The sequence below is a fragment of the Myxocyprinus asiaticus genome, chromosome 29 (genome assembly GCF_019703515.2).
Source record: "Myxocyprinus asiaticus isolate MX2 ecotype Aquarium Trade chromosome 29, UBuf_Myxa_2, whole genome shotgun sequence".
Taxonomy (NCBI): domain Eukaryota; kingdom Metazoa; phylum Chordata; class Actinopteri; order Cypriniformes; family Catostomidae; genus Myxocyprinus; species Myxocyprinus asiaticus.
In genome coordinates this window covers 36928977-36952489 of record NC_059372.1, presented here as the reverse complement: position 1 = coordinate 36952489, position 23513 = coordinate 36928977, and the positions used below count along the sequence as shown (strand labels likewise).

The 23513-nt window shown below is 39.5% G+C and overlaps 1 protein-coding gene across 2 annotated transcripts in view; it reads left to right on the top strand.

The window, feature by feature from the left end:
* The window catches only part of LOC127419727 (transcriptional enhancer factor TEF-5-like), a 46427-nt gene that overhangs the window by 9098 nt on the left and 13816 nt on the right, over positions 1 to 23513 (top strand). For both annotated transcript variants that reach the window (XM_051661388.1, XM_051661389.1), the window contains exons 2-4: positions 7708 to 7961; positions 22245 to 22309; positions 23261 to 23323. In XM_051661388.1, the coding sequence (XP_051517348.1) occupies positions 7823 to 7961; positions 22245 to 22309; positions 23261 to 23323 (267 nt within the window). In that variant the 5' untranslated portion in view covers positions 7708 to 7822. The remainder of the gene's footprint in view (positions 1 to 7707; positions 7962 to 22244; positions 22310 to 23260; positions 23324 to 23513) is intronic.

Genomic DNA, 23513 nt, shown 5'->3' with positions numbered 1-23513 from the left:
GTGTGGTAGGGACACTGTAGCTTTCTTAATAAGGGCATGTCTGGAATTTCAGTCCTTCTCTCTGTGTAGGTTCATTCTAGTGGTCATGTAGTACCTCCTTATGACAACCACTTTGGCTCCACTAATGTTATTTCTAAAGACCAGTTTTGCTGTTTGTGGCCTTTCTTGCATATTTGCCATATTGTGGTTGAGAGGCACTAAGTGGGATGGATCCTTAAAATCAGTTCTTTTAAAGGAATAGGTCACCCAAATATGAAAATTCTGTCTTATCACTTACTTAACCTCATGTCTTTCCAAACCAGTATGACTTTCTTTCTACCATGGAACACAAAAGGGAAAGTTAAGCAGAATTTTTACACTGCTTTTTTATGCAGTGAAAGCATACACTTGTGCCCTGACTTTAAAGTTTGTATTAAACGTGCTTACTAACAATAAAAAGGACAAAATCATCTTTTAAAAGGGCCTCATAATGACATTCAGTGAATTAAAGGAATTTTTCAGTTAATTCAGTAAAGAAATTCACTGCAAAATATCCCATTGTTATCAAGTGTTTTTGTCTTGTTTTCCATTTAAAATTCTCTAAAAATCCTTAAAACATGATAAAACTTGAGAAGAACATATAAGATATTTAAGAGAATGTATCTTAAATATAAGTGTATTTTGTATATAAGTGTATTTTTTTCACTTGGTTATACTTCTGCGAGTGCAGTAAAGACAAAATATACTTCTATTCAAGATCTATTCTCTAAAAGCAAGTCTAAATATCTTATATGCTGCTTCTCAGATGAATTCATCTTTTTTTAAAGGATTTTTAGATATTTTAAAATATTTGTATTTTTAATATTATATTCAATATTATCAGATAACAATTTTTTCTTCTGCATAATAGCTGCTAAAGAAAATGTATGTTGTTTTAAAGAAGTTTTAGATATTTATATTGGAAAACAAGCCAAAACAAAAACAAATCAAAAACGTATTTTGTTGCAGTGTAAAATGGGGTGAAGACTACCCTCTCTCACCTTTCTGTTCAATTCAATCTGTCTTTAACTCACAAATAAACAAGCTCTCTCTTATTAATAAAGCTGTGTATTGCCAGTTTTCTTCACGATAAGAAACACACATTGACACATACACTATATTTCCAAAAGTATTCGCTCACCCATCCATATAATTGAATTCAGATGTTCTAATCACTTCCATGGCCACAGGTGTATAAAATGAAGCACCTAGGCATACAGACTGCTTCTACAAACATTTGTGAAAGAATGGGCCACTCTCAGGAGCTCAGTGAATTCCAGCATGGTACTGTGATAGGATGCCACCTGTGCAACAAGTCCAGTCGTGAAATTTCCTCGCTACTAAATATTCCACATTCAACTGTCAGTGGTATTATAACAAAGTGGAAGCGATTGGGAATGACAGCAACTCAGCCACGAAGTGGTAGGCCACGTAAAATGACAGAGCGGGGTCAGCGGATGCTGAGGCGCATAGTGCGCAGAGGTCGCCAACTTTCTGCAGAGTCAATCGCTACAGACCTCCAAATTTCATGTGGCCTTCAGATTAGCTCAAGAACAGTGCGTAGAGAGCTTCATGGAATGGGTTTCCATGGCCGAGCAGCTGCATCCAAGCCATACATCACCAAGTGCAATGCAAAGCGTCGGATGCAGTGGTGTAAAGCACGCCGCCACTGGACTCTAGAGCAGTGGAGACGCGTTCTCTGGAGTGACGAATCACGCTTCTCCATCTGGCAATCTGATGGACGAGTCTGGGTTTGGCGGTTGCCAGGAGAACGGTACTTGTCTGACTGCATTGTGCCAACTGTGAAGTTTGGTGGAGGGGGGATTATGGTGTGGGGTTGTTTTTCAGGAGCTGGGCTTGACCCCTTAGTTCCAGTGAAAGGAACTCTGAATGCTTCAGCATACCAAGAGATTTTGGACAATTCCATGCTCCCAACTTTGTGGGAACAGTTTGGGGATGGCCCCTTCCTGTTCCAACATGACTGCGCACCAGTGCACAAAGCAAGGTCCATAAAGACATGGATGAGCGAGTTTGGTGTGGAAGAACTTGACTGGCCTGCACAGAGTCCTGACCTCAACCCGATAGAGCACCTTTGGGATGAATTAGAGTGAAGACTGCGAGCCAGGCCTTCTCGTCCAACATCAGTGTCTGACCTCACAAATGCACTTCTGGAAGAATGGTCAAAAATTCCCATAAACACACTCCTAAACCTTGTGGAAAGCCTTCCCAGAAGAGTTGAAGCTGTTATAGCTGCAAAGGGTGGGCCGACGTCATATTAAACCCTATGGATTAAGAATGGGATGTCACTTAAGTTCATATGCGTCTAAAAGCAGATGAGCGAATACTTTTGGCAATATAGTGTATATTATGATTCAATAAGGCGCGAGCCATCACGTTATAATCTAGCTGCATTAAGGGTGCGCACTCGAGGGACGAGTGTCCCCGCAACAGAGTGTGCATCAACCGGGTGCAGTTTCAATCTCTCCCCCTTAGATTGGGACACTTCGCGCAACTCATAGAAGAGGCGCTGACAGCACAGAGAAATGCCAGTTTTGGAGTTTTTAGTTATTTACATGATCTGCTTCCGTATTATTTTATTCCTTATTATTCCTTACATTTATATAGGGCTTTTCTCTCAAAGTGCTTTACATTGTATAGTGGGAATCTTCTCAACCACCACCAGTGTGTAGCATCCACCTGGTTGATGCCATAGTGCACCAGAACTCCCACCACACAGTTACAGAGCCAATTAATGGATGGGGATTATTAGGAGGCCATGATTGAGAAGGGCCTATGGGGGGAATTTGGTCTGGACACCAGGGTTACACCACTACTCTTTTACGAGAAGTGTCCAGGGATTTTTAATGACCACAGAGAGTCAGGACCTCAGTTTAATGTCTCATCTGAAAGACAGTGCCTTTTTACAGTATAGTGTCCCCGTCACTATATTAGGACATTAGGACCCACACAGACCTCAGGGTGAACACCCCCTGCTGGCCTCCCTAATACCTCTTCCAGCAGCAACCTTAGTTTTCCCCAGGAGGTCTCCCATCCAGGTACTGGCCAGGCTCAACCCTGCTTAGTTATAGTGGGCACACAGGCAAGAGCTGCAGGGTGATATGGCTGATATTTAACTTTAATAAAGCTATAACGCATTAAATAGAACTGCATTTATGATGTAACGCTGGGGTGTTTCCTTTAAAGAGTTCCGGCTCCACTTATTCCACAACGAGAGTGCTTCTGTATTTACTTATTTTGTATTTTTGCATTATAATTTCCTCATACTTTGCGATCTACATCACCTGAAGCTGTTTGGAAAGTTTAGAGTGCATCTGGACTGTGAGCTGTTTTCTTCCTCTCCTCAGTCAGGCGCGAACTGCAGTGCTGCTCTGACGCATCATCGTTAGAATTTAATGTGATCTCATGTTTCGTTAAATGACATCAAACGACTATTCGACAATGAAAATTTTTGTCAACAATTTTTTATTGTTGACTTTGTCGATAACGTCGACTAATCGTTTCAGCCATATTGATTTGTTTGAGGAACAAACCAAACTTTAAAACGTCAATCTTTCTCTTTGCCGTAGCTCTTAAATCTCATTTGCGTTCCTGCGTACTCAAAAACGGCACGTTAAGACATGACACATCGATGATACCGCGTGTCACATAACAGATTGTGATGTGCAACCTAGTCTCATAGAGTGAATGTTAGTATAACTACATTTTTGCAAACTGACGCTTTCTACGTTTTGCTACAGTTTCCTGGTGAAATGAACATTAGAGGCGCTACAACAACTTAATGTTTTATTCACTTTCACACAAATCATGGGTACTATGGCTGTTTATGACTTTATTAACTCTTATTTTTCACTCTATTAGTCACACACTGCTATGTTATTATATCAAAACAATTTTACTCTTAACACATCATTTGAAAAAAAATGTGATTAACTTCCACGGTAGGTCACCTGATAGAGTGTTGAATTTAGACTCGGAGACCACAGTTTAAGCCCAGCCAAGGACGCTCGAAATGAAAGTGAAATTAAGTAAATGTGCCATACTGTAAAAACAACACGAAATGATGTGGTTGCTTCAGTAAATGTGCTTTTCATGTCAAATTTGCTTTTAAAACACTGTCGATTAGATTAAGGTTAAGGGTAAGGATGTATGTTTTGTTCACCTCTCATTTATCTTTTAAGACACTATTAGTTAGGTTTATGTTAAAGTTTAGGTTAGGAGGGTGCGTTTTACTCATTAAAACATCCACATAATATTCACCTTAAAAACCTTGTCTGATTACAACATCATTTGTCCCGCTTTTGGTGCCCACCACCAGACAATTCACTGGGAAACTGCAGATGTGTAATTTCATGAGATCAGGCTTGTGATGTGGTAAGTTTAAATATGTGGAAGTCGGCCCTATTAGGATTACATTGAAAAAATATGTGAGCTCCTGTCACTGTCTGCATAGGCCTTAGTCAGGGTAGACGCCATATTGAATTCTGTGCGATTGAAAATGTGCATGCCATGAAAACACAATCTATAAAAGTTCTACATCACATCTAATTTTCAAAACTGAGGTTTTCTGGAGTTTTTTGTCTTCTGAAAATGTTCAGTGTTTTGCCAGCTGAACAATCAACACCAATTTAAACAATAGTACAACTGATTAAAGAGACTGTAAGTAGAACCTCGTTTTTTTATTTGCATCAAAAATTAAATATGCCGCTATTCTGACTAAGTTCCATTGGCTAGTCATGCACAACGTACTTTTACACCGGAGACATTTATCAGTGCCTTCAGTTCTTGATTTTCAATACTAGCGCTATTAATACCCTCTAACTCACGAAAGCTGTAAAGAACCTTGAGAACCCGATATCTCATCACCTGAACTTCACTTGACATCAGGAGTCTGAAAAATCTGGCACCTTGCTTGGCAGCTCTGCATATCATGGCTCTTCAATGTTCCGACGACCATTTTGTCTTTCCTTTCCAATTCTCCTCTTTCCGTCATCACATAATGGGATGAAGTGATTGGCAGGGCTTGTGTAAATAATTACATGATCCGGCAAGATTCTGATTCTGTATTGAAAGCAGGGATGGAAGAAGCTCCAGCTCAGAAGGGAGATTCATGGTCACACCATCTGGAATGATAGTTACTGTCAACTGTCCTATTGGTCTTGAGCCGTCTCAATTAACCAATTATTGTATGACAGCCTGGAAAGGGCAGCTGATGTCCTTGCTTGTCTTTTGTTGGCTGGGAGACAACTTTTTGTCATGTATGACTTTTTCCTTAGTAGGGATGTGCACAACTACATATTTTCATAATCAAGTTATTCAATGGCCCGAGACAGCTGGGAGAGTCTCCAGCTCTACCCGCGACCCTGCACAGGACAAGCGGCTACAGAAGATGGATGGATGGAAGTCGTTCAATGGGTTGTCTAAACGTCTATTCGGTTTTAAGGAAGCCCTGTATAATTATGCTATTTTAGGGTCATATCCACCGCACACTGATTCAGATGCATTTCTTAAAAGGTGTTCACTTTGGGTATGTTCTTGTGTTCAAAATCTTGATGGAGCACAACAGAATGGTTAAACTATTTTTAACTTGATATGACAAATTTAAAGCTGCACTACGGAACTGTGGAACCTAAAATTGCAAGTCAGTTGCGGAGGAACATTTTACGTCAGTTGTGTTTTGGCACTGCTCTTGTGCATGGATGAATCTCATGGCTTTATGTTACCTAGACTTCGACTGTGATCACTCAGTATAGTATATGTACTGGCAGAGCCAGAGTCATTATGAAGTGCTACTTTCAATTTGATATTATCCTTTTGGACTACACATTTAAAACTGAGATACTACTTGATTTGAGGAAGATAATCAACACTTTTATTTACATATTTTAGGTGAAATAATGATAGAAAACTAAAAGTCGTCAAGCTGTTCCTACCTAATACTTACATAAAGATTAGGTGATAAAATAATGCAATGTAAACTTGACAGCAGTGACAATAATCCATACTAATACAAGCTGTGAATGTGAAGGCTTAATAAATTTGTATCCAGCTGTAGGTTGTGTTTTAAGGGACGGTTGGCCCAGGGCTTCCCCTCTGTTGTGTGGCTGCTTCAGTAAGCATCCTTTTTAGGTAAATATGGGATGTTCGTGGGGTGGGGAGTCCCCCTTGATCATTGGCTAGTGGACCAGGGAGGGAATCCCCCTCAACTGTTTCACTTAAATGTGGGACATTGGGCTTCCCGACGAGTTCATTTTGGCCAAATTAGGAGATGTCCTGGCTAATTCGAGACAGTTGAAACAGCTGGCAAGCTTACTAGCTTATTCTACACCATTGTGTTTTGTTGCACTTCTTGCTACACATTCTTTTTGCTTAATAAAAGTATTGTACCCACTTTATATTAGGAGTCTTTAACTGCTATGTATAGTACTTCAGTGTTTGCTTTAATGTACTTATTATGTACATATGTGTTGTTGCATTGTACTTACATTTAAAATACCTGCATTTAATTACATTTGTAGTTACACTGTTAACCCTAACCAAAACCTAACCCTACCCCAACCCTTACCCTAAACCCTAACCCCTAATCTTAACCCCTAACCCTATCCATACCCCAAAACCTACCCGTACCACAACTTAAGTAGCAGAAAATGTGAATCTTATGAGAATTCCGCAGAACAACATGTAGTTAAACAGTAAATTCACAATGTATTTTAATGTTAGTACATAGTAGCTAAAGGCACCTAATATAAAGTGGGACCAAATAATTTAATCTCAAATCAATATTCTGGAGCAATTTTGTATTTCTTTGGTGAGTATCCTTGTAATAAGCACAATCCACTCCATGTTGGAGTCCTGATCAAAGTTTATTTTGCCATTAAAAACAGCTGACTATACAATTCCTGACACATCAACAAACACAACATTTGAATTTAATTGGCATATTTATCATGTCCAATATAGTTGGCACTGCTCCATCTTTTTAATATAAGTTTCTTTGCAAAGCCATATTGGTTCTCAAAAGAATCCAAAGAGAAATGTGCAGAACAAACATATAGTCCCACATTGAAGCATTCAGGAATTTAATTTTAATATTAAGACACCTATTTCTAATGTTGGATCCCTCAGAAGGCTATGCAGAGAACACAACAATGCCTAGTGATGTTATTTAACATCTTAATCTTTTCATTGGTTAAAAGCAAACTATGGTAACAATATAACTCTTTCAGTGTTGGAGTACCTCACATCAACATATGACAATTACGTATGTTATTGGGGTGGGGCTATTCAAATGACACTGCGCTGTGACATTACATTGTAGCCAAAGAACCAGTCATTTTTGCAGAGTGGAAAAAATAAATGCAGTATTTGGACTGGAGAGGAAATCTTGAGTTCTGAAACTTACAGTGTTTTTTTTTTATAGTACAACGCCCTCTTATATGTCAAAATATCAAGAAAAATGTCATTCCTCATGACATGGCCTTTAAAGCTAAAACTAAAATGAAGAAAAAATCTTAATTAACTAGTTGACTTCACTTATCAACTAGCTTGTTGGTGGATGACAAGTAGACCATCCTAACCCATCCCTATTCCCTTGCATGGTGTATTTAATTTTGACTTCCTGTTTTTCATTCTGTTTTACTTAAATGCTCTATCTCTATCTCTCTCTCTCAGTAGTCCTGGGTGTGAGGGCTCACGTAGGGGCCCAGGTGGAGCCGCCACGATTGCAGCCAACGAGTGGAGCACCAGCGATAGCCCGGAGGAGGGGCAGGAGGATGGAGTGGACGGGATGGACAAGGCCGGAATTGACGGGGACGCGGAGGGGGTCTGGAGCCCGGATATCGAACAGAGCTTCCAGGAGGCTCTAGCCATCTATCCACCCTGCGGCCGCAGAAAGATCATCCTCTCAGATGAAGGGAAGATGTATGGTGAGTCTTGGAGGGCTGAATACCCCCCCAGCAAGAGTCGTTTGATGGATTTACATAGTGCTCAGATTATAACTTGACAAATGTTTCAGCGGCAAACCAACAGAAACGTCTGGTAAAATCTTTAGCATTACAAATCAAGAGAGACCTCTTAAAGTAGTTTTCCAAATGTGTCTCCTTAGCTAAAGTGCAATCTTTTAGAAGTTAATGGAATAGTTCACCCAAAAATGTTTGTTTGAGCATCCCAATCAGCCCAACCTAGCAACATCAACCAATGGCTTGAGTTTGTGGCAAAACTATTTGTTTTAAACGACCAATGGCAGACATTGGGAGTGTTTTGACAACTTGTTTGCAAAAAGGATTAATTTTTGTTATTCCCTTTGGTGACGGTGGTGGTGCAGAAATTTCACACATCAATTAAAAAAAAATATGGAACCATTCAGTAAAGCAGTACTATTGTTGGAAAAATACAGAGGTCAAAACAGGGAAAAGACAAACAGGGCTAAGTCATTGCATGGGAGTTTTAATGAAGTGAGTCACAGGGTGAACTTATGACTCTCCACACCTCTTGATTTTCCCGTTCCCATATGGGATCCACTGACAGGAATGCTGTGTGTCCCATTTGAGTCAGCATTCTCAATACACCATGAGCCATACTTCTGTCTTATATTAAGTGATACATTGTTTCTTTATCGTACAGTCAGTAGAACAATTGCTGTGTGAATGATTCAGACTTGGCACTAAACTGAGCTGCCCTAATAGTTTATCCATAAAATGTAATTGAGTCTACAGTATGTGAAACACTCAATAGTGGAATGGAATAGATTCATGTTTGTTTAGTTTAATAGTGTATATATTACTACACATTTAGAGTAATATGTTTAGAGAGGTCCTACAGTATATCCAGATGTGTTTTCACAAAGATTATTGGACGTTTGAAAATGTAGCGTAAATTTTCATTGCAAATTTTTAAATGCAACACGCTGTTACGTTGTACTGTATCCCTATGGTACTATTGACACTAGGGGTGACAATTCACCCAACAACAATTTATTTTTCTTTGGTCATTTTCTTTTTTGTCTCTAACCAATAAAATATAAAGTAAACCTATAAATATATACTTGGCACCAATTTATTACAAAGCTCTACTATTAGTGTTTTTACTGACAGTAAACCACTATTATCCCATTCCTATGTCACAATTTATTTGACTTGCATTGTACCAATCCACAAGCGTGACAAAATATTTGTTTTATATTTTAGCAAGGGTTGTATTTTGTATGAAAGCACATGAATGACAAGAGCAAAATTAGTTTCGCGATCTTGGTGTAAAGCTAGTGAATCATTATTGTCTGTATTGTCAGTTTTAGTGGATACTCAATGGCAATTCTTCAGAACACTTGTGATATTACAGAACATTCTCTCAGTGTGAATACAGAGCAATTGCCAACGACTAGGATAATATTGGTCATAAATCTTTTTAACTTGAAAATTTGACTTGCCCCTAATCCTGTTGTTAAACTACTATTTAAGCCACGTAGTGCTTTCTTTTATGTTTGTTAGCACAAATGAGTTCATTTGGCTTTGGGGTCCTTTGACCTTTACCCCTCTCTGTAGAAAAGGCTTATGCAGACCTGCCCACATTCTTTTCTTTTTTCCTTGGCTCGAAGGGGATACACATTCCACAGCTCTGTGGCCTTGTCCTCCAATGTAATACTCCACCCACGCCTGTCACACAAGCTCTTAATCCCCCACGCAACAGATGAGAAACATTTGTGGTCAGCATGGGCTGCTGGGGCCCATTCAGTGTCTTTGGGCCCCTCAGCGGTCCTTGGGCCCTCTCCTTTCCCTCTGTATGACCATAAGATTGTCCTCTTTCACTCTCTTTTGCAAACAGTCCCATCTCAGACATGGTTCCAGTACTCCTGCCAGGCCCCTGATGCCAATCTCCGAATGCGGACGGAGTCTCTTGATATGCCTGCCCCAGTGCACACAAGTTCATCAGCCGCAATGTATACTTTGACTAGACAGCACTAAAATAGTCTGGCCATCTGGGGGAGGCATCAGAGAACTGCCCCAGTGACTGTGATTTTGCTCCCTTCAGAGTTCGCTATTTGCCACAGATTTTCCAGAGTCGGAGCTATCACCAGGTGTTGATGTCATAAAACTTATATCATAGAAGCAAGACATACAAATCTATCCATTTAAATGTTTAACCTTTTCTGTTGTCGAAGGTCCCATTTACACCTGGGATTAAGATGTGAAATGGGAAAATGCTAAATACACTTGTAAATGGGGTCCAAAGCATTTAGAGGTTTGTCCACTTCAACCACGTTTGTAGGTGGTTGAAAACACATGTGACCACATTGGACTCGTAGTGTACAGTAAACGCTTATCCGTTCGTGTTCAAACAGTAGCGAAGCATCACTCACGCACCTGTCAATTAACTGATGCAAAATGTACTTTGCTGGTTGCGTTTGGCTTTAAAATGAAATAACCATCCAATTGCACTCACCTGAAGGTCATTTAATACAGATATTCTTCTAAAATAACAAATAATTTTGTGTGAACCGTCACATTTGTGCTTGGAAATACAACTGGGAAAACCACGGGCCAATTTTTTCACGACTTTCTTGCTCTTCTTTTACTTCAGTCAGAGCCATTTCCTGGCATATAGGGACCCTAAGCAAAATCCTACTTGGAGGCCCACCCATGAATGGCCTGGTTATGTTTCTCCTACTTTTTTCTGCTCCCAACTTGTAGGTATGCTTGTCACATCTAGCTATAATTCTCTCCTTGCAGTTTCATACTCCCTTCCCTCTCGGGGCACAAGGGGGCCGCCGATAACTGTTTAATTGAGCCATAACAGCTGCCTGAGTCTTACTCGCAGCTTTTTGTATATTTAAACAAAAATATATATATATATTAAAAACACCTTGCTTTGCGGGGCCCCCTGGTGGCTCGGGGGCCCTAACCAGCCACTTATAATGTTTATAGCTAGAAAACGCCCTGGACATAGTGATGTATGACGTCACAAAATCAGAGACCCTCCTTTCAAAATCAGAACACCAATGGTCAAAGGAGAGGCATTGAGATGGATATTAAGACCAAGTGTAAACAGTGATTTGTCTCACCTGTCCACAATGTCTCCCAAAACGACATTTTAATACCAAGTGTAAATGGGGCCACTCCAACTTTATGGAAGAGGATGCTTCAAGTAATTTTTTTTTAGCTAATTTATGAACAGGTCAAAATCTTTTAGCTATACTTTCCTTGCTGGGGAAAAACTAAACTAATGGGATTTGCTTGTCTTTGTTAGCCGTCAAGCTGGTTTCCACTTGTCAGGCTTGTCTGGTTTGCTAGTTTTAGAAGGCTTTTAGACACTTGTTTGCTGGTCAATCTGGGAGACCAGCTGATCTCATAGGCAGCAGTACATAGGCAGCAACTCACAAATAACTCTGCCTATGATGTATAGGTTGGCAGCTCACTAGGTTTTGGAGCCTTTGCCTTTTAGATTACTTGTGCAATGGAAACTCAAGTATCAAGTTTTATTTTGTCTCGATCATCAACCCCATTATTTAGTGCTCCTTAATGCTCCTCAGCGCTTCATTACTCAGTGCAGAACTCCTGCCGTCTCCTAACAGAAAGCAGCTCTCCTAATAAGTTTGCTTCCATCGCACCGTGGGAAGACTAGTTAAGCAATTCTATGTTCCCTTCCAGTGTCTGGCCCCTATAATGAGCTTGATTTGTCACATCCTGCACCTGTGATGTCTTGCCAGGTTTCTTTTTTTAAACGTCTCAACCTGCAATCATTTCAGTTTATTGCCATTGTGTCAAAGCTATGGGGATTGAGAAACAACATATCAACGCTCACACTTCACAAATGATCTCAAGGTAATTTTTGAATTATGCAGATTTGTGACTCTGTTTGTCATTATGGATCCTTTAATGTTAAAGTAGTAGCTATTTATTGAACTTGTTGATAATTACGGTTGCCTGTTCTCACCAGTGGGGGCATGACATTACCTCAGCTGCTCAAGCCTCCCAGATGTGATGGTTTCTCTGTGGAGATATCTGAAACGCTGCTGTCACTCTTTCAACTTTGAGATACTATTTGATAGACTGCAAAGCTAATTTGCAAGAAATTGGCACACAAACAAAGATTTTTAGAACTTCTCATCTCTGTAGGTCCATACAATACAAATGAATGGGTACAAATCTTTAAAGGTCCAAAAGCATATAAAGGCTGCTTAAAGGTAATCCATACGATTCCACTGGTTAAATCCATACCTTCAGAAGCGATATGATAAGTGTGGGTGAGAAACATCAATATTTAAGTCCTTTTTTATTATAAATCTCCACTTTCACATTCTTCTTCTTTTGTTTTTGGTGATACACATTCTTAGTGCATATCGCCACCTAATGGGCTAGAAGGAGAATTTATCATAAAAAAGGACTTAAATATTGATCTGTTTATCACACTCACCTATCATATCACTTCTGAAGATATAGATTTAACCACTGGAGTCATATAAATTACTTTTATGCTGCCTTTATGTGCTTTATGGAGCTTCAAAATGTTGGTACCCATTTACTTGCTTTGTGAGGACCTAAAAATCTTTGTTTAGCAGAAAAAAGAAAGTCATACACATCTGGGTTGAGATAATTAAAATGTTTGGGTGAACTATCCCTTTAAGGTTAATGCTCTATCGAGTTTTAAATCAACAAAACCTACCTCCCTACCCTAAGCCTAAAAAGAGTCATAAAAGCAATGTGAAATAAAAAACGCAATCGCTAAAGCAACCATTCCATTTTGTGGTGCTTCTATGACACTTTTGATTAATCTGTAGACTTACGTGCTCTTCAGGACTTGTACCCCAGCTCTTTACATCGCAAGTGCAACTCTTTATCAGTTGAGCTACCACGCAATTTGATCACATTTGTAAGCTTGTAAATGCAAGTATTAAAATGTATCGACTTACTAGTTATGTGCTATAGTAAAAGTGTTTTGGTGTCATAAGATAGCATTGTGTGAAAAACAGGGCAAAAAGTACATTCTTATGAACCAATAATCTGCCGTTTTAGTCGTGATTTGTGTGAAATGGAATAAAAGTAATTGTTGTTGTAGTGCCTCTTGTGTTAATTTCACCAGGAAACTGCAATGATATATACAATGAGACATGTAAATTTCTGTTTATTTTTGTTGTAGCAGCTAGTGTTTTGTATTAAGTGGTATATATCCAGGGCTCGAGTTGAGGGGGGATGCGAGAGGATGCCATCCCAGTTGTTGCAAGAAATACCAAAAAGCATCCCCCATGTAAAACCACCATCCCCTCTAAACATCCCCTTTAGATCAGTTGTGTCATGTATTACTTAGAACTAATCATGCAAGTAAAATGTTTAATTCTCTATGTTTGATAAATAACAGACTTTAAATAAGGGCGATCAGCCGGTCAGAATTAGATTTTAACATGTGTAAGGTTGCAAGATTTCTGTAGGTGAAATCCCCCAATTAGAACTTGACACTTGTACAGCTTGGAAATATTCTGGCAGTGTGATGCTTTAGTAAAGCGATCTGGCAACCTTGAGCGCGAAAGTTCTCTCTACTGCGAAAAGACGCCGGTTTTCTGAAAACACTGGCAAACAGGTATGCCGGAGTTTGATTTGTTCTTCCTAGTGTTCACATGAAACTTACGCCACTGAAGGTAATGCAAGTTTTAATACAAGAGAATATTATATTTATTTAATATTATATTTATATAATATATTATACTAAATTATATATACAGCATTTTGTTTTTCTTAAAAAAAAAAAAAAAAAAAAGAGAACAGAATGTAAGGTATGACAAGTTTGCATTTACAATGTGTACATGTTTTTAATTTTGAGTTAAAAACAAAATCTTTGACAACACCATACCCCTTGAATTTTTTTTTACAAATCGACCACTGTATATATCAGCATTATATCAGCCATCGACCACCCCATTATGTAGATCTCACTATCGGCATCAGCCATTAAAAAACGCATATAGGTCAGCCACTTCTATCACTATATGTCCCTGTAATAAAAAAAGAGGCAACAAATAAAATGGAAAATAAAAGAGGAAAACACCTAAATTAAAGAAACAGACTGCCTGACAGTAATATGGGAGTGAAAGTACAGTGATGTGGGGAGGATTAGAGCTTAAGAACTGAAAGGTCAGCAGGGAAAGGTTTTTCAGGGAGTTATCAAAGGTTAGGACGTGAACTCTGCCCTCCCATTTGCCTTAAAGAAATAGACGGTTTCATTTCAGTGCTTAAGACATAAATGCTAAATGTAAATGCGTTCTCAAATTTAGATAAGTGCTGGCCTGAAGTGACCACTTAGGTTGTACGATGGCATAATTTCAAAAAGTTACTCCCACAGTGGAGATTGACCCTACCAATGAGGTCTATTATCCTGAAGTTTGGAGATAGCTGTTAGCATTTCAATTCATCTCAATGGCAGTTGCTCGGCTTGCACATGCAGTGTCGGAAATACATGACCTGCGTACTGCCATCTTCACTCATTGGATCTCATTTTTGGCCCAATTAGATTTTTTTAGCCAGCTTTACATGTCACACACACAACTATCTGACTGACTGAGTTGTAAAATTTCCATCTTGGTTATTTTTATCCATCATATTAGCCTTTATATTACCTGATGCGTAACGCATTTGATATTGCCTCGATATAGTCAACATTTTCAGTTATTAAAAATTACAATGCATACTGTACATGCACAAGTTTGATGAAACAGGTGTTCTAATTAATAATTTCCAGAGTTGGGGAACATACTTAGAAAAGTGTACTTACATTATTGCGTTATAGAATTTTTTTCTGGCTGAGAGCAAGAGAGCACTCTGTAGATCTCTCTCACACATACAGTTCATGCAAGGACACATTAAGATGAATAGAATAAAAATACACAGAATCAAATACACAGAATGATAGGCCTAACAGTAGAGAGCACACCAATATGAAGACAAAGTCAAATCCCGGAAATGTTACTCAATTTTGAAATTCCGGCCGGACACTTTTTTCAGATCCGAAAAAGAGGACGTATGGTCACCCTACCCTGGACCAAACTCTGTCTGCCCATCTCTTTCTCTGACTCTGACATGTTTTGACAGCTTAGTTTTGTGTTTGTATCTATTTCCAACAAGTCAGAACATGTTCTACAGAACTGCCTGTGGATCATACAGGATCTTCGAGAAATGTTTGAATTCACTCATATATTCACACACACTGAGGCATGACATAGATAGTTGAAATAATTGCAAACATAGTCATTATATATGTTGCCTGTGACTTTATTTAGTTAATTTATCATTGTCTTCCATACCTGAGTGAGCTTGTAATTTAATATTTTCTTTTGATCTCAAGAAATCATTAACCCTAATTGTTTATGTAATGGGCCAATTATTTGGTTATGTAGTTTCAATTTTGGTTTTATCCTTTGCACAATACTGCATTGTAAAAAGAGTATGTGACTATGCAACTATGTTACATATTTACAGTACCAAAGGTATGTGATACATCAAACATACACCGATCAGTCACAACATTAAAACCACATGCCTAATATTGTGTATGTCCCCCTCGTGCCGCCAAACAGCGCCAACCCGCATCTCAGAATAGCATTCTGAGATGCTATTCTTCTCACAATTGTACAGAGCAGTTCTGCAGTACAGAATGCTATTCTGAGATGCGGGTTGGGGCTGTTTTGGCGGCACGAGGGGGACCTACACAGTATAAGGCAAGTGGTTTTAATGTTGTGGCTGATCGGTGTATTTCAGTTGCAGATCTAGTGCAAATAGCACTCATGAAAGTCTCATAGACTCCCAGAAAAGCACGGCATCCAGGCAGGACCCAAAATTATGTGTGTAGAGCTTCTCGTCCAATCGACAGGGATCTTTTGTGCCATTGATTCGAATGGTACAGGCACTCTACGGGCCACTGTAAATTTTAGACCAACACAATAGGATACAAGTCCAACAGTCAACACAAAAACACAACCATCTACCTCACATATTTACCCAGCTGGAGCATAAGGTGCCCTTTCTGATTTGAGGTAAGAAGGTTAGGTCAGAGGCATTAAAAGGAGTCTTTTATTTTGGGGATAAATGTGTGCGAAGCAGGTTCCATTTCACTTCTGCTTTTCCTGGACGCACTTTAGAGGAATCTGAGAGCAAATCAGCACATTCCTTTGGCACAGCCTCAGTCAGATCTGCGGGAGTATTTATGCAGACATTGATGTGAAGTGGAAGTTTAACTGGCCCTTTTAGACTCAGCACTTCGTCAGTGAAACATTAGGCCTGTTTAATGTTCTAAACAGAGAGACAAGTAGACAATTTTAGTTCTTAATGAGACTCGATTTTCAGAGTTGCTACTGCTTTGTACTCTGAGGTGGTTTGTTTGATTTAGTCAGCAACTTTTTATTATAGACACTATTTATGTAGCGACAGGGAAAAGAGAGGGAATGGGATTCAAATCGATTCAATTCTACCAGACATTCTACAATGACTTGGATGTGGGGTAGTAATAACCTGTTCCAAATGGTGCCCTCAGCCCTTTTTATACTCCTCCGAGTCCACAATATGGTGTCATAATGCCACATAGATGTATGGGTAGTAGTCCGCTACAAGGGCACATCAAGGGCGTAAAATAAAGGATAGGCAAGTCCACATCAAGTACACCATTTGGGACAAGGTCATATTGGAGTGATCCCATTAAGGAACTGGGATAGTAACTGCAAGGTTGTAGGTTTAAGCCCCTCAAGGGGTGCCCCATAACATTTAGGTCCCACATGGTTTGGAAATGGGTTATATGGGTGTCATTTAGGCATGGGGTCAAAGTGGGCACTTTGATGGGCTGAAAGTGCTTGGTTGGTTATGGTTGTGGACCCCTATTTGGGTTGCCCAAGGAGAGCTCAAGTGACAACCCATCATCAAGCCATGTTGGGTCCACATGGACATTTTGGCTGGGGAGCTATCACCATTATGCTCTTGATAGCTGAGGGAAAGAACCCCAGGTTGTTCCATGCAGGTTGTCCCTGAAGTAAGTCACTTTGGACAAAAGCATCTATTAGACGACTACTACATGGATGAATGCAAACCTTCATAGATAAGTGAACATGCTGCATGTGTGTCTGCAGTCAGAAGCAGCTGTTTTTCAGCCTGTCTCGTCTGATTTACATCTCAGCAGTACCCCCACATACAGACCTCTTTTTTCTATTTTCTTGTCCTCATTTCATCTCTCCGTCGTACTTTATCTGCTGTCTTCTTGTCTACCTCACTCCCTGCTGCTTTCTCCCAGTATTATCTGTCCTGCATCTTCTACAAGCCTCACAGGAAGTGCATAAATTCACAACCAGTTGCACCACTTTGCAGTAATCCTGCATCTTATTCAGTAAGCCAGGCACTAAATGCAATGAAATAGTCCTGCACTCTGAGTTTTTAATTAAAGTCATTGTCATTCTTTTCAGCGTGAACACGCCTCCTCCTATGTAAATTAGGCTCATTATGGATTGCGCCTTGTTCACAAAGCTCAGCGCTATTTGCCTGCTGCAATTAATGTTACACTATTAAACAGATGTTTGTGTAGGTCTTCTTGGCAGCAGTAATTTATCAAATGATGATAAAATAATGGAGAAGAGCATTATAACCAGGCATAAATTTAGACGTGCTGTGTAGAAGAGCACACTTTCGGCATTTAAAAAAAGAACCGCTTAAGGTGCCTAGGCTGCAGTGGTGGAATGATGCTGTTCAATCTGAGGCAAGTATGCTGGATCACAGTAGACTGCTATATCCCTTTTAACTGAGCACTAAGAAGTAGCCTGCAAGGTTTTGTAGAGGCAGTAGTGCCACTACCTGATTTGCATATTTCCTTGAATTTGGTGAATTTGGTATTAAAACAATTCAGACAGCGTGTACAAATAAACAATGCTATCAGTGGATGTAATTCATTCATAGTAAATACCCCCCCCCCCCCCCCCATATGTGGACAGGCAGCCATTTGTGGGCTGGGCTGCAGTTTGGTGCCCTCTGAAAGCTTTTGGAGGGGAGTCAGGAGTTTAAGGCTGCTGGGAAAAAGCCAGAGTCTCTCTTTCAATCAGTCTCCTCTGTCTGTCTGGAACAGTAAATGTTTGCCTTCTCCTGTCCATGTGTTCTGCCTGTCCATGTCTGCCAGTGTGCGGCATCCACCTGGATGAGGCACCGGCAGCCATAGTGCGCCAGTACACTCACCACACACCAGCTATTGGTGGAGAGGAGAGAGTGGAGTGATAGAGCCAATTAATGGATGGGGATTATTAGGAGGCCATGATTGAGAAGGGTTAATGGGGGGAATTTGGCCAGGACACCAGGGTTACACCCCTACTCTTTACAAGTAGTGCCCTGGGATTTTTAATGACCACAGAGATTCAGGACCTTGGTTTAACTTCTCATGCGAAGGACAGATCAGTATTATTCAATTAAAATAAATAGAAGAGGCTCTAATTTGTTTGCATTTACTCATCCAGTCTTTCACAGAACTAGATGTCAATATGGGTTTTTTTAACGGTCAATGCCAATATCTAAAGAGCAGGGTCCAGTAAAGACACTTACTACCACACCTGGAGTCGCAAGTTCGAATCCAGGGCATGCTGAGTGACTCCAGTCAGGCTTCCTAAGCAACCAATTGGCCCAGTTGCTAGGGTGGGCGGAGTCACATTGGGTTAACCTCCTCATGGTCGCTATAATGTGGTTCTCGCTATCGGTGGGGCACGTGGTGAGTTGTGCGTGGATGCGGCGGAGAATAGCGTGAGCCTCCACATGCGCTAGGTCTCCGCATTAATGCGCTCAACAAGCCACGTGATAAGATACGCAGATTGACGGTCTCAGACGCGGAGGCAACTGAGATTCGTCCTCCGCAACCCAGATTGAAGTGAGTCACTATGCCACCATTAGGACATAGAGCGCATTTGGAATTGGGATTGCCAAATTGGGGAGAAAAGGGGAGAAAATTAAATATATATATATATATATATATAAAGAGCAGGGTCCGATAGCTGAGATAATACTGATATAAACATAATACATGTAAACATTATATAGGTAAAGTTTGTAATTTCTGCACCACTAGTAGAACCAAAAGGAAATGCAATATGCTTGTTTGACGGTGAATTTCCAAAACGTTGTATGGAAGAGGAAGACTCTTTTATATTTATGAGTAACGCACTACCTGGTTGTTTAAGGTTAGTTTTAGGGATAGTTTTAGGGTTTGGTTATAGTTTCTCTGACCAATATGGTAGGGCTTTTCTAATGAATATTAACCTTTTAATATTGTTCCTGTACTGATGGATCTTCCAGCGTGAGTTCTTTAATGCGTGCTGTAATTAAAAATTTTTTACCTTACACTTCACAGCAGATGCACTGGAGGATATATTATATCACAGCAGGTGCAATGAAGGTCAGATTATATATTATCAAACATATAATGTGATTTTATAATGATTTATTATGATAGATAAGATGTGATCGTGAGTGCACTTGCTGGCTATGTGCGCCGCCATATTGTTTACATGCAATGCAGCATGTTTTAAAACCTTGCCCTACCACTTTCCCAACATCGGAAGTGTTTAGAATTAGTTGACGGAGAGAATGGGAGAAGGCTTGGGTGGATTGACTAGTTTGTAGATTCTTTGTTTGATGTCAGAAAACATGACCGCATCGCTGCATCAGAACAGTGCCCTCCGACGGTAACGGTAAACTTTTGAATGTTTGTAACATATAAAAATAAAGATATTGTGATGTTGAAAAGAATAATTGAGTAGCTGGTTCATTATGACAACCGCTTAAGTCCCTCTTTTGCTGGTAAACAGCAGCATGAATGCTGATCACACCGGTTTGATCGTACGCATCTGAGCCCAGCAAAGTTTGATTACCAGTTTGATCGTACGTGCTAAAGGGTTAATGATTTGTCCAATCAGGTTTGGTTTTCTTTATGAATATAAAAGGGTCTTACCCTGCCATCAAACATTTCGGAAATTTGCGGCCCGACATGACAACATTGGCTCAATCATTGGCATGGGTGAAAGGCGGGACCATCTATTTCTTCGACCAATGGCAGATGGGAGAATGTTTGATACTTGTTTAAAAACTGTACATTTTTGCAATTTTGTTTTGTATTACTTGTGGTGCAGAAATAACACACTTCACATTTAACAATAACGAACAAGAAAATAATTGTATAATTTACTCAAAATTTGCTAAAACATTAGGCCTAATCCATGAAACACTAGTGGAATGGATTTCTGTGTAAATTGTAAATTAAACCATTATGTAAATTGTCACATTCAAATCAATGGGACAATTTACGTAAGAACAGATTCATGAACCATTTACAAAGAAATTAAGTCTGCTTGTGTTTTATGAATAAGGCTAGTTGAAAATGTTTATTATTAATTGACAAGACTGTCAGTAGATTTTGTAACTGACCGATTAACTGAAATGTTATTTCCTGTATCAGTCCGGCAAGATTATCAGCCGATGTCAAAAATCTCAAGTTGCCCAAAAATTGGCCAATATATCCATCTATCACAACAATGAATGAATCCTGTGGAAGGTAATCTTGTTCTTGAATTTTTATTTGTTCTGTCCCACAAAGACATTTATTCTGTGTCAGACTGATCAGACTGTGAATTTGGCAACAGTAGATGGATAGATACGCTGCTGAAATCTAACCATGCTTACGATATAAATTTAACCATTGCCCCTAGTGGCCGAAGCTGGAAGTGTTAAGTTGAAATCTCCACACAGTGCCCCAAAAGCGAGTTGTATTTTTGACTATGTAATACAGTTAACAAGAATGCATATTTTAATAACTCAAACCCCAACCTTAAACCTAACCGTCAGTGGAGTAAAAATTCAATTTTAGAGGGAAAATGTGCTCATCATTGACATTAGACCAGAACCAATGTCTCAGGAAGGGCCACAGGAAAAGGTAAGCACATTTGAATTGATGAAAAAATGCCTGATGGGATATGGCACTTGTTAGTAATTTGGCAGAATGGGAACCAGAACATTTGAGGTCCCAAGTGGTAGCAACATGTTGAATTCCCATGTGATCATGTTGACGTGTTTATGTTTAAGCAGCATATCATATATATTCTGTCATTTGTTTGTGCATTCACAACAAATGCATGTCCAACCCTGTTGTTCGCTGGTGACCTGCGTGTATATATCAGTCCCTGGTGTTATATATCTTGCTCTTAGGGAGCGGGGGTTCGTGTGTAGAGAGCAGGCAGCCCGGCTGTCAGTGTGGAGGCGGGGGGGGGGGGGGGGGAGTGGGTGTCAAGAAAGATTCACGGTTGAAACTTTGCACAGCTGTTCACAAGGTCAACCCTTTATAAACTGTGATGAAATCCTCTTTATCTCTCTATACCTCATTTTATCTCCTCCCCCATCTTCCTTTGTTCTGTCCCTTTTTTCCCATATTATCATATTAATGCCAATATACAAACAGATTTATGGTTATAATCATAGAGTAAATTGGGCTTTTGTATAAAAACATTTGCCACACAAAGCGACCTGATTGGACAACGCCCTGACACATGGTGGCCCCTTTTTTTGCTAAGTCACCACCCATATCACCTGACTCATCTGTCGCAAGCCTTGTCTTTCAATAGTCTATTAATAAACTAATGGTCATATAGGAGGCTTTACACCCTGCTGTGATATTGCTGGTGGAGGCATTACCACATTCTGTGTACCTTTCAGTATATAACAGGCCTTGTTCCCAGTCCACCATCTTTATTTGAAAGTTTTAAATGACATGTAAAAAGGAAAAACATTTATATTTATTCATTTGTGACTGTTTTATCCAAAGCAACCCATAGTGCATTTAGTTTTTTCTTTATGTGTGTTCCCTGGGAATCAAACTCATGACCTTGGTGGTGCTAGTGCAGTGCTCTACCCGTTGAGCTACAAGAGCCAGAAAGATAATTCATACATAAAACATTCATACATTTTTTTTTTTCTCAGCAATTAAGTGTTTTGGGGTAGTTCATCCAGTAATAAAAATTCTGTCATTATTTAATCACCCTTCCTGATGTTCAAAACCCGTATGACTCTATGTACATCACTTTCTTATTATACATTTATTGGCACATCACTCCACCTATCTGTATTTTGCAGCAATGTGTGTCAGTGCAATTTGTCAGTCAACACTGAAGGGTTATTTTTGTATTAATACTAATCCTGTGTTTCTCTCTGATGTCTTTCCAGGTCGCAATGAGTTGATAGCAAGATACATAAAACTGCGAACAGGGAAAACTCGCACACGGAAACAGGTAATATATCAGTATGTCTCTGTTATTGCATGTCTCAACCAACATAAACAAAAGAGATCAAAAGTCAAACAATGATATGTATATGCAATTACATTATCATATTTATAGCTGAATCATTAATTCAGTCATTTTTTGGCTTTGTGTATGTCACCAAACAGGCTTACACTCGCTACACTAAACAACTGAATTGTAATCTTTATTGTGATTAGCTTTCAATGTGTCCTGTTTTCAACTTTACAGCAAAAAATACAACTTACATTTGAGAGTTTCTGCATTAATGGTGTTTTTTCCTAGTTTCTTTTACTGGCTAATACTACAGCTGTCGTGGGCAGAATACTGACACCTATTGGTGTGGAAGCAGAATCACGCAGAGTTTTCAGTTACTGATGCCAGTTTAGAAATTTGCAGACATATTTGTCACCCTCGATACATTTATTTCACAGCTGTAAGTGTCCAATCATAGGAGGGTTACCAGAATAAAGTGAGTAGTATGAAAGTCTTTCTAGCAAGTCAGTCCACTGTCGGCCATGTATGTAACGCTCTCGGGAGGCTATTTCCAGTCATGCCTCTATCTACTTGAATGGGGGAACACTGAAATCTCCAAAATGGTTGGTCAAGATTACCATCAAAGAACATATTTAAAATCAGTAGTAAAATATGACAACACTGGTATCATACATTGTGCTTCTTTACCTCAGATTACTCTAAAAAACTCAATTTTCCCAGCTTGTATAGCTAATGCGAAAAAATGACTTTGTGCACCTTTAATATCACACTATTTAACTGATATTCTCAACTCATTTCCTGTAATTAATGACTATTCTGTTCATTTGGTGCTATTATTATATAATTATTATTTTTTTCATTGATCATTTGGCTATAGACATTTATGTTTTAATAATTTACATGTATTGGATCATACCAAATGTATGTGGCCCTTTTTTGCCTCAGGTGTCTAGTCACATACAAGTGTTAGCCAGGAAGAAAATGCGGGAATACCAAGCAGGCATAAAGGTAGGGCTGCAGTGCCACCTAGTGGCTTCTTTTGTACTCCCTCTCTGTTCACTGTTTCTTTTCTCTTTTTCCCTTCCTCCTTTTCTCCCTCCTCTGACTTCCTTCCGGCAGGTGTCTAGCCATCTGCAGGTTCTTGCGCGGAGAAAGTCTCGCGAGATTCAGTCTAAGCTGAAGGTATGCGCTTCGCTGC